This window comes from Neofelis nebulosa, chromosome 6, assembly GCF_028018385.1.
Source record: "Neofelis nebulosa isolate mNeoNeb1 chromosome 6, mNeoNeb1.pri, whole genome shotgun sequence".
NCBI lineage: Eukaryota > Metazoa > Chordata > Mammalia > Carnivora > Felidae > Neofelis > Neofelis nebulosa.
Window position 1 is genome coordinate 121,196,590 of NC_080787.1, and position 12,758 is coordinate 121,209,347.

The following is a 12,758-nucleotide window of genomic DNA, read 5'->3' on the forward strand; positions in this document are numbered from 1 at the left end:
AGATAAGTGGTATATTCAGTGGATTTGTCTTTCCATTCTTCTTAGGGTTTTTCCGTTTGCTTAATCACTGTTCAGGGTAAAAAATACAGAAGCACACTGTTTCTGTAATATTCGAGTGTAAAATTTCTCCCATTCCTTAAATGTTTGGGCTTTAGAAAACAGCAGGTCACAGACACAGATGTTACAGTCTTAGAAAGAATCAGCCATCTGTGGCTCCATTTGTAAGAAGGAGAAAAGTAAATCTTGACCGATTAGATATGTTTGCCAGAAAAAACACTGTGTCTTCAGGTGTGAACAATGACCACTTTAGAATCTCTTTTTGCGCCAGCTGGCTGGTAGGAAGGTCAAAACTAAATTCTGTTGTAACTTAACTCATCTCGGACCCTGGTACATTCATCTGTGTTGGGTGCGTGTGTGTGTGTGTGTGTGTGTGTGTGTGTTGTAGCAAAATCCCCTGCATGGATCTTAGCAGGATTCATCTGAGGATTCAGGCTTGTCTTGGGGGCCTGGGGGAGGAGAAAAGAAGGGAAGATTCGCGAAGGGTGTCATCACATGAAGAGTGTTGAGAAGGAACTGAAAGAGAAGTGCAGAGATTGGTTCAGTGATGATGTGTCAACAAGAGAGGAGCTGCCATTTGGTTTGTGTGATCCCTGACTCCCCCGAATGTGCCCTTGAGTTCCAGTGCTAGCGACAATTGCTCATCTTCCGATTTACCATTAATTCATTCCATTGAATTTTGATAGGCCGTGCATCATAGAACAAAAAGGAAAACTGAATTTGCAAACCTTTAATTTATTTCGAAAGGAGCTCTATTTTTCGTATACTGAAAATCAAATTTTGTGAAAAAGCCAATCTATGTGTAACATAATTATGTCCCTTTACAAAGTGACTTTTTATTTTTAAGAGTATAAAAGATAATTAAAATAAATCTAATTCTGTGTTATCATGAGTATTATTTATTTACTTTTTTTATAAATAATTATTTATTTTGGTGGGGAAAGTGCAAGCAAGGGAGGGGCAGAGAGAGGGGGGCACAGGATCCAAAGCAGGCTCCACGCTGACAGGCTGACAGCAGTGAGCCCAATGTGGGGCTTGAACTCATGAACCATGAGATCATGACCTGAGCTGAAGTCAGACGCTCAACCAACTGAGCCACCCAGGTGCCTCTATCATGAGTATTGTTTATAACTGGAATATTGCAGTCAAAACTTCTAAAAAGTTACACCACTAAATCTTTACCTTTCACCTGTCTTTTCGTTGAAGAGCCGGCATAGAAGTTTTATTATCTTAACTGGCCTATGACTTGGAAATCTTACTGAAAATTATAAGATATTTAAAATGTACACACCTTCATCTAATTTTTTTTCTTTTTTATGATGTGGGGATGAATGTTTTCAAAACATGTTTAAAAATATTCCTGCTCCCTGGAGCTTACAGGTAGTAGTAATAAAACTGAGACAACCCAGATCGGCTACTCTAGTTCGATAAAATAAATATACCAGCTAAGAACGAAAATGGAATATTTACACCAAGTACAATCACTAACATCAATGCATCTGTGGCGAAGAGTAAGGATTACATATTCATGTTGGATTGGGGTGGAAACACAATTGGCCATCACGGGATATGACTTCTTCTATACTTGGTAGTTTGGACATCCTTCCTTAAGGAGTTCATTCACTTTATTAGCAGGGGCCATTTTTTGTTCTTGACCATATTTGGGGGCCCTGAGGTAGGGATATTTATAGGATCTCAATAATTAGGACCTGCATGCACATTACTTACAGCAAACCCCCCTGCTGAGGGATAGATCTACAGGCGCTGCCTGGCCCTTAGGCCTGAGGCACCGCAGGGTTGGCACAGGGGACCCTCTGGGCAAGGGAAGAGCCAGATGGGGTTTATATCCATGCACGTGGCCTACCTTCCTCCCTGAAACCTTGGGGATAGAGGCTACCCCACGAGATGAGTCTTTAATACCATCTGTAGCCATAAGAACAACCGGAACATAAGATATATTTTATGATGAGAGGAAGAGAAATGTTTCAAAGACCCAGAACATAAGGGCGTTTCCAGGTTTTTCGAAGGTTGCGTAAGAATAAACATGAGATGATGAATAACACACTCTGCTCAAACTGTTTTTAGAAGCCCTCTTTTGGAAATATTATCATTCATATTATTAGTCACACAGAACAGATTTCCCTACCTCCAATTTTCAAAAAGAATATCTGATTTTGTTTTAGTGATCGTAGATGCTGTTACTTAGTAGCCTTAATCACCAGTCAACAAATAAACAGAATATTTAAATATCCAATCTTACTTTTATCCGGACAATTTTAATCCCATCAGAGTTTGTATCAGGAAGAAATTTCTTGGTCTGGCCTCTTCGGTGTCCAAATTTACATTTATTTCTCACCACTTGTTCATCATCTTCTATGGGTCTTCGAACATATTTAAAGCGATCTTTGAGAGCTCGTTTCCACAAAAACTGCATAAATTAACAAAACAAGACAGTTACTCTTCAAGGAGATTGACATAATCCCACATAAACAATACAGTTTTTATCACTCTTGGGTTTGCAATTCTTTTCACCTCACAATAGTAAAATTAATAGAACTATCCTTCCATTTATCTTCACAACAATCTTGTGATATTGCCATAAAAATTATAATCTCTAAATTATAACTAAGGAAACAGAGTAAAAAAAAAAAATAATATATCCCCCAATGCCACACTGGGGTTTTCTAATTCCCAAAACTGGATGTTTTCTTTTTTTTTTTAATAATAAACTAAATGGATTTATTTCTGATTATTCATTCTTTTAAATATTTTTTAATGTTTATTTATTTTTTGAGAAAGAGCACACAAGCAGGGGAGGGGCAGAGAGAGACACACAGAATGTGAAGCGGGCTCCAGGCTCTGAGCTGTCAATGCAGAGCCCAATGCAGAGCACGAACTGTGAGATCATGACCCGAGCCGAAGTCAAATGTTTAACCAACTGAGCCACCCAGGTGCCCCAAATTGGATGTTTTCTACCATACTTTGCTGTCGCCACGACACATGCCACTTTTCCACTGGGTTCGAAGAAAGAACTGGCTTATGCAGATATGAATTGATGCATTTTCTTAAACATTTTTTCTGTCGTCCCTTGAAATTCGCATTGGTGAATACTATTGGCATTCATTCCCCAGATATTTGTGGAGCATGTGCTCTTTCAAACACAAAGACCAGGTTTCTTCCCTGGGAGAGAGGAGGGCTCAGGCAGACACAGCATTCAGTCTAGCAGAGGGATGAGTAATTTCAATTCAGAGTGAACAGTGTTATAACAGGGGAAGAGACAGCATTATCTTACATTGTGCTAGGAGACTACAGAAACCTTCCTGTAGGAGGCACATGTGAGCTGAGGTTTAGATCTCAGTGTCAGAAAACTACACCAGGGGGTTGAAGACAGCAGGTGGGATGCCTGGTAAGGGGTAGATAGAAGTTCCAGGCAGAGGAAGCAGCCTGTGCAGTGGACAGAGGGATAGTTCGTGCCATTTGGAAAGCTGCCAAGGGCTATGCATGACCGGGAAGCAGAGGTCACCATGGGGAATGGCAGAGATTAGGCTAGGAAATAAGGCAAGAGAGAGAAGTGAGCTCAATCCTAAAAGGCACGGTTACCCCATAAAGGAGCTTCACGGTAATCCAGAACCAGATCTTTTCAAACCCCTGTCAGTGGACAGGTTACGTCGGCATCTCATAGGGAACTTTTGTCCTGGGTTCTTCCTCTAAAGCAATGGTTCTCAAACTTTAACCCAAATCTCAATTCCAGGATGGCACAGGTTGCTGGGGCACCTGGGTGGCTCAGACGGTTAAGTGTCTGACTCTTGATTTCAGCTCAAGTCATGATTTCTCACGGTTCCTGAGATCAAGCCCCATGTCGGGCTCTGTCCTGACAGTGCAGAGCCTGCTTGGGACTATCTTTCTCTCCCTTTCTCTGTGCCCCTCTCCCACTCATGCTCGCTCTTCCCCCACCCCTCTCAAAATAAACACACACACACACACACACACACACACACACAGGTTGCTGGGCTAGTCTTTCAGAGTCTGTGGTTGGGTATGTCAGGGTATGTAAGAATCTGCATTTCTTACAGGTTCCCAAGGACACTAATGCTGCTGGCCCAGACCCTAGAGATTCTGATTCAGTAGGTCGGAGTGGAGCCTGGATGTCTGTATTTTTCAAGGCTTTATAGGTAATCCAGCTGCAAAGCCAGGCTAAGAAGTCCTCCTAGGCCACATTGAGGGAGAAAGCAGATGGTCAGATCTGAGCTCTGAGAGAATCTGTCTGCCATGTGCAGTGTTTGGGAGATCAAAGACATGGGCAACAGCTGAGGGACACAACTGGGCTTTCTCAACGAGCCAACATGCTCTTCCTCTGCTGGGCCTTTGATTTTGGCCTGGAAAGCTCTATCCCTGTCCTCCCTGACCCTGCTAGTATCTAGTTAACTCTGCTCTGCCTCCAGATCTCAGCTCAGCCATCACTTCTTTATGGAGACCTCTCAGGCCCTAGAAGCTCATTTCCCTTGGTCATCAGCTCTCACCTTTCCTTGTCCACACTTACCACACTGGTGCCTTACCTTCATCTTTGTGATGCTTTGCTGTTCTGTTCTTGTCATTCTTCCTCTCTTTACTTTCCCCCCTTCCTTCTCTTCTTCCTTCCTTCCCTCCCTCCTTCCTTCCTTCTCTCTTTCCTTTCCTTCCATTAGGCTGGAAGCACACAAAGGCAGGTTCATGTCTGCTTTGCCCACCAAGCCCAGCACAGTGCCCGCTGCATCTTGAAACTACAAATATTGGGCACCTTGTGTCAGTCCTCTGTGATGCAGAGGGACCCAGGTGTCGAAGGAACAGACTAGAAGCAAGACTCAGAGTTTTGGCCTTGCTTGGTGAGGAAGTTAGTGCGTGAGGAGTATCCCTACACTTAAAACCTGAACCTCAAGGCTGCTTCTCAGCCCCTTGACTTCCGGCAGTGCACTATGCTTGAATAGGCCCAAGACCGGGTGACTTTGGGCACATTTTCTAAGCTCTGTTTCCTCCCAGGCAAATGGGAATGCCACTGAAATCACATTAGTAGCGTGGCTAGCCCTTAGATTTTGCCATTCCTTGTTCCCTGGCTAAAGTTTCTATGGGTTATTCCCTACCCTTCAGAAGAAAGACTTCCACTGGGAGGGCCCAGGGTCTAGGCCTCGTGTGTATTAGCCAAGAAACCCGTCAGCAAGTAACCTTTGTCTTAGTTTCCACAGCTATGAAATAGAACAACCAGACCAGTGCCGTAAACTGCACTGGGCTTTGGGAGACTGAAATGAATAGCTACTCATGGAAGTTATTTGTAAAGTAAAGTGCCGTTTGTTCATAAAACCTTCCAAGCCCTGGAGAGGAGTGCTGTGGGTTGAGGTCAGCCGACAGCTTTGACTCTGATTAAGCTCCTAGCTATGTATGAGTCAGAGACTCTTCATCACCTCCCACAAGCTTGTGGGTCTGCCCTCAGCCACCACCGTTTTACAACAGCACAGAAATAATGGATAGTTTATATTCTTCTTAGCCTTAAAATATGAAATAATGCAAACACACTTTTCCCCTCATGTTTCCTACAGCTCTGAAGTCCTTCTAAACCTGCTGATGTGGTGGGAAGTATTATAGCACTCAACTGTTAGGATTTTTTTTCTTTTTTTTTTGGTTTAAAAATTTTTTTTTAATGTTTATTTATTTAAAAATTTTTTTTTTAACATTTATTTTTGAGACAGAGAGAGACAGAGCATGAATGGGGGAGGGCCAGTGAGAGGGAGACACAGAATCTGAAACAGGCTCCAGGCTCTGAGCTGTCAGCACAGAGTCGGACGTGGGGCTCGAACTCAGGGACCGCGAGATCATGACCTGAGCTGAAGTCGGCCGCTTAACCGACTGAGCCACCCAGGCACCCCTAATGTTTATTTATTTTAGAGCACGAGCAGGGCAGGGGCAGAGAGAGAGGGAGACACAGAATCTGAAGCAGACTCCGGGCTCTGAGCTGTCAGCACAGAGCCTGACGTGGGGCTCAAACTCACAACCTTGAGATCGTGACCTGAGCCAAAGTTGGACACTTAACTGACTGAGCCACCCAGGCGCCCCCAGGATGTTTTTCAACTCCCAATTTCTTTTTCCCAGCCTCTCCCCTCTCTTCTTATTAACTGTCTGATAGGAACAGGGAAAAGACAAATTGGCAAGTATTTACTGAGCATCTACCATTTTTATACCTAAGAAAATTAGCAATAATTGCATAATATCATATACGTATATACATAACATAATATACATGCCTGACACCATGAGTTCCTTACACAGATGCCTCAGTAGAAAATCCCATGTCACTGAATAATCATCCTTTTAGCCATACTCTTCCACCTGGGGGCTGCGGGGGATGGGGGGGTGGGCAGTAGGGTGGAAAGAGCTATATGGATACAGCTCTCCTTTAATTCCTCTGAAATAAAAAATAGTCCTGGGGGCGCCTGGGTGGCTCAGTCAGTTAAGCGTCTGACTTCAGCTCAAGTCATGATCTGGCGGTTTGTGAGTTCAAGCCCCGCATTAGGCTCTGTGCTGACAACTCAGAGCCTGGAGCCTGCTCCGGATTCTGCCTCCCTTTCTCTCTGCCCCTCCCCTGCTCACAGTCTGTCTCTGTCTCTCTCAAAAATAAATAAACATTAAAAAAAAGTTTTTAAATAGTCCTGACATTATGGGCACCCGATCTAGTACATGAAATAGTCCCTGGCATCACCAGCAGGTTTTGGCTCCACATTTTAAACCCAGATATAATGTTTAGGAAACTTTCAGACAAACTTAGAATATGAAACATCTTACATGGCAACTGGACTAGACTTGTCCAAAAAGTAAGTATCAGGGAAAAAAAATAAAAGAAATTAGAAAAAAGAAATTAAAGGGGCGCCAGGGTGGCTCAGTCAGTTAGGTGGCCAACTTCGGCTCAGGTCATGATTTCGCAGCTCATGAGTTTGAGCCCCACGTCCGACTCTGTGCTGACAGCTCAGAGCCTGGAGCCTGCTTCGGATTCTGTGTTTCCATCTATGCCCCTCCTCTGCTCATGCTCTCTCCCTCTCTCTCTCTCTCAAAAATAAATTTAAAAAACATTAAAAAAAAGAAATTAAAAAGACATAATAAACAAATGCAATGAATAATCCTTGACTAGATTTTATAGTAAAAAATCCATTTCAAAAACATATTTTGGAATAATTGGAGAAATGGGAATATGGGTTATATATATTATTAGGTAATTATTATATATCATATTATGCAATTATTGCTAATTTTCTTAGGTATAAAAATGGTATCGTTCTTGTAGAGGAGATCATCCGTATCCTTGCAAGATACATGCTGAAGTGTTTAGAAATGGTGTCTGAAACTTGTTTTTTGTTTCCAAATGCCCAACCAAAACAAATAAAGAAATATGAGACAGGGAAAATAAATGTGGCAAAATATTAACACTTACTGAGTCTAAATCAGTGATTCTTTTTAAAAGAATTTCTTTTTCTTTGTAGAGAGAGAGAGAGTACACAGGGAAGAGGGTGAGAGAGAGAGAGAGAGAGAGAGAGAATCCCAAGCAGGCTCTGCACTCAGCCCATTGCTCAACATGGGGCTCAAGGGCTCAATCACAGCCCTGGGTTCACGACCTGAGCCGAAATCAAGGGTTGGAGGCTCAACCAACTGAGCCACCCAGCCGCCCCAGTAATTCTTAATTACCAGGATTTTGTCCTCTTCCCAGAATGCACATGGCAATGTTTGGAGACACTGCTTTGTCATAATGGTTTGGGTGAGTGGGTGGGGCTACTCAGGGATACTGCTAACTAACCTAGGACAGCCCCCACCACAAAGAATTATCCAGCCTAAAATATAAGTACTACCAAGGTTAAGAAACCTTGATCTAGATAAAAGGGTATATGGGTGCCCATTGTAGCATTCTTTCAACTTCTGTGTGGACTTACGAAAATAAAAAGTTGCAAATAAAGTTAGCCCTAAAAATGACAAAGAGCTTGCTCACTTGTGCTCACTCTCTCTCCCTCACTCTCTCTCAAACACACACACACACACACACACACACACACACATTAACATTCTCAGAAAATTTCTGTCTTCCACTGTAACATTAGAAACATAACCTCACGCACACTTGCAGGGAGAATTTGGGTAAATATCTACCATGTACCAGAGTTTCCCCTTTCATTCTATGTAACATGAGCTGTACATGCTAAGCAAACATGGGCTGTAACATGCTAAGCAATTTTTCAGGTCTCCATATCAGTTAACCATCTTTCATTAATGCCACTGGGGATGGAGGTGGCTAAAATGCACACAAAATTGAAGTAAGCATTATTCATTACTTTCTATTTGACTCACTTTCATAATCATGAAACTAAAGGTCAAAATGTAAATGGATAAATATATATTTGCTTACATGAATGCAAATATTCTCTGGATGGAATCTTTGATAGCATTAGTTACTTCTGGGGAGGAAAATTAGGGGGAAAACAAGAGGTGGGAGGGAGACTTTTTCATTCATAGCCTACTGTAGCTTTTGAATTTTGAACTCTGTGAATATATAATTTATTCAAACAGCATATTTAAATTATTTCTAAAAATGCAACTAGCTCTATGCACAGTAACACTGATTAATCGGCAGATAGTATACTTGAGTGTAGAAGACATTCTTAGAATCAATTCTGTTAGCCACATCAGTGTGATTATCAATGTTAGGACTCTGGGTTTGTTTTCTTTGTAGTTTTTTGGGATTTTTGTATAGAGTTTTTTTAGAGAAAATTAGGTTTATTTTGCAGTATGCTTTTATATGCAGCAGCTTACTTTAGAAAGGATGTCATACGAGAACCAAAAATACCTCAATTCCAGTCTGGGCTTCAATAGTTACTAGTTCCAGACATGGAATCCAATCTCTTTCCTGAGACTGGATGGTAAAAAAAGAATATATATGGCACTCTCCCACTCAGAAAATTCTGGTTCTATCCCCACATAATAAACATTTCTTGAAAATACAGAAAGAAAATAGAAGGAAGGAAAGGAGGAAGGAAGGTACTTCCTTCTAGTGATGATAGCCCTGGTATAGGTGTCACATCCTTCTCTCTTTTTTTTTAAATTTTTTAAAATATTTATTCATTTTTGAAAGACATACACAGCGTGATCAGGGGAGGAGCAGAGAGAGAGGGAGACACAGAATCTGAAACAGGCTCCAGGCTCTGAGCTGACAGCACACAGCCCGACGCGGGGCTCGAACTCACAGACCGCGAGATCATGACCTGAGCAGAGGTAGGATGCTTAACCGACTGAGCCACCCAGGCACCCCACATCCTTCTCTTTTTGGGTATTACATCTCTCTCTTTTTAAAAAAAAACATTTTACTTTTTAATGTAGTTTTTATTCATTTCGAGAGAGAGAACACAAGCAGGGAAGGGGCAGAGAGAGAGAGGGAGAGAGAGACAGACAGACAGAGAGAGAGAGAGAGAGAAAGAAAGAATCCCAAGCAGGCTCCACACCCAGCACAGATCCTGACATGGGGCTCAATCCCACAACCCCAAGATCATGATCTGAGCTGAAATCAAGAGCTGGACGCTCAACTGACTGAGCTACCCAGGCGCCACTTGGGTATTATATCCCTTAAAGACCCTTCCTAGAGACTCCACATTACACATGTTTTGAGGAAGAGACAGAAAGATGCTGATGGAGAGACAAAGAAGACAAAAGAAGTGGATGTGGAAGGGAGGAACAGGTGGGGCACAGGGGATTTTTAGGTCCGTGAAAATACTCTGTACGATACAGTGATGATGGGTACGTGTCATTATATATTTGTTCAAACCTTTAGAATGTACAGCCACGAGCATGAATCCTAATGTAAACTATGGACTTGGGTGATAATGATGCATCAATATAGATTCACCCATTGTAGTAAATGTACCACCTTTGTGGGGGATATTCATAATGGGAGGGAGGCTATACATGTGGGGGCAGGGCTACATGAGAGATCTCTGTACTTTCCTCTTGCTGTAAACCTAAAACTGATCAAAAAAGTCTATTTTTTTAAATGAAGACAAAGTGGGGGGGCATCTGGGTGGCTTAGTTGATTAAGCATCCAACTTTTGACTTAGACTCAGATTATGATCTCAAGGTTCACAGGACCCAGCCCTGCATCGGGTTCTGCACTGACAGTGCATCCCGTTTGAGATTCTCTCTCTGCATCTCTCTCTGTCCCTCCTGTGTTCACTCTCCCTCTCTCTCTTTTGCTCTCTCAGAAATAAACATTTAAAAACTCCATTTAAAAACACTTTTTGAAATAATTGGAGAAATGAGAATATGGGTTACAAGTATTATTATCAAAATAAATAAATAAAGATTAAAAATAAAAAGGCAAAGGGACACAAGAGAGATAGAGAAGGTTTTAAAAGAGAGCAGAGCCAGACAGAGAGGTGGGGGAGGGAGGGAGGGTGAGAGAGAGAGAGAGAGAGAGAGAGACCAAAGCTAAGAAAAAAAACAGGGACTGACAGAATGAGACAGAGCCAAAGGAACAGAATCAGAGAGAGACCAAGATAGAGACAACTAGTCAGAAAAGACAGAGAAAGAGAAACAGACACAGACACAGATGGACAGAGACTGAGGGAGGGGGAAATGGGGCATACAATGACTGGACAGTACAGAGCTGTTATTTTAAGACGGGTTGAGATGGATGGAAGGGCCCCATGTGGTCACTTACAAAGCCACAGCCATCCTCGTCCAAGAAAGGGTGGGCTTGCAGCAAGGCGTTGACCACATCATTGTATTGCTGGGTGCTGGGATACCTGTTCAGTGCAACAAGAAGGACATTTTTCACTTCAAGCAGCCCAATTTCCTTCCTATGAGTCCAAATTATACTCACTTTTCTTCCAATCCTTCTGTATAACAATGTAGACATTCAAATATTGGGCAATGTTGGACTTATTACTAATATGTCATCCAAAATCTAAGGAAAATTGGTTCCAAATGAATTCTACTCTACTCCGAAAACAGACCCTCTCCCAGAGCACGAAGTCTGGCCTATTATTACTCACAGTGAGCCTTCCAGATACTTAGTCATGTCGGCCTGGAGAAACTCAATGATCCTTATCCTCATGCTGTGATCGGGACACTTTTGTTCTGCTAACATGCACTTGACATCATAGGGAAACTCTGGTAAAACATACGACTTAGTCCATTGCAATGCTTTATTCCTTGCTAGAACATGTTTCACATTCCTTCTGTTAAATAAAAACACACAGAGTGAAATTCTATTTCAAATAGATGCAACTTATGAATTCTCTACATCCCAAGAAATGTGGAATTAATCAATCCTTCTCACACCCGTTCATCTATCCACAAATGTCTGGGAGGGCTCATTAGCTATCTCTGTTTTCTTTCCCTTTGCACACACATAAATAATTTGTAGTTCTGGGGGAAAAAAATATCTTAATAAAATAGACTGTGGAATAAAGCCTAAAGTTGGAAAGAAGATTGAACCACATATCTTGAAGATATGTGATGCATAGCTCAAAATTGAACAAGATGCCAACTAAAAGAGTAAGCTGCAACTCAGCAAACAAAAGAGGCACACAAATAAAGTCTTGGTGCCTGATTAAGAAAGTTCTTCTAATTAATTTATTCTGTTACTGTTTATAGTGAAATACAGGATCCACTTAATTTAGTTGGTCTTTGGCTACTTTTTAAATCTATTTTTATTTTTTAATTTAATTTTATTTTTTTTTTCTTTTTAGAGAGAGGAAGAGTGAGCTGATGAAAGGGGTAGAGGAGAGAGAGAGAGAGAGAGAGAGAGAGAGAGAGAATCTAAGCAGGCTCCACACTCAGCACAGAGCCCGACAGGGACTCAGTCCCACAACCTTGGGATTATGACCTGAGCCAAAATCAAGAGTTGGCTGAGGCACCCCAGTCTTTGGCTATTCTAATAAGGTAAGCGTAGTTTCTGAATTAAAAGTACATGTCAGATACTTACATTCAGATGAAGTTTCTACAAAAGGCTACAGAAAACTATAGCTACAGAAACCAAATCAAGCTCATCAGTGTTTACCGGGGGCTGCAGGTTGGAGTGGGGACTGATGGCAGAGGGGTGCAAGGGGAGTTACTCAGGGGGATGGAAGTGTTCCAAAATGGACTGAGACAATGACTGTGCACCTGTACAAATGTGCTAGAGTTAACTGAGCTGTATATTTTAAATAGATGAACTTCATGTTATGTAAACGATACTCCAATAAAGTTATTTATAGAATTAAATATGAGAACCACTTGAAAACCCTAAAGTCAGTAACTGAACATTAAGTGTGTAAAAAGAAGAATCTATAGGAAAATTTCCACACAACTTATCAGGGGCAACAGGCTTGCTTTGGGATGGAAGTGAAGTAGGAGAGGCGAGCCAAGTAGAAGACAAAGAACAGAAGGATTTCCTGAATCAGCCTAAGTAGATTTATTTTCTGGCACGCCCATGGAATCCTTAGCAGTCCAAACAAACTTCTGATGAGTTTTGAAAGGCCGGGCTTCCTTTAGAATGTGAGGTCATATATTATAAAAGTGCATGAGCTATAATGAAGCATGGAGGATAAAGAAAAGAGGAGAAAGCACTCTCCTCTCTTTTCATGATAAGCTCTCTCCTTGTTTCCCCTCTTTGGCAGTCCTGTATCAGTGGTGAAAATATGTCCTGGCAGAAATAAGCA

General features: G+C 41.8%; 1 protein-coding gene across 1 annotated transcript in view; it reads right to left on the reverse strand.

The window, feature by feature from the left end:
- SAMD3 (sterile alpha motif domain containing 3) overlaps window positions 1-12,758 on the reverse strand; it is a 57,075-nt gene that overhangs the window by 23,863 nt on the left and 20,454 nt on the right. The window contains exons 5-7 of the mRNA XM_058735235.1: window positions 11,109-11,294; window positions 10,775-10,859; window positions 2,318-2,485 (exon numbers count right to left, since the gene is read on the reverse strand). Coding sequence (XP_058591218.1) covers window positions 2,318-2,485; window positions 10,775-10,859; window positions 11,109-11,294 — 439 coding nt within the window. The remainder of the gene's footprint in view (window positions 1-2,317; window positions 2,486-10,774; window positions 10,860-11,108; window positions 11,295-12,758) is intronic.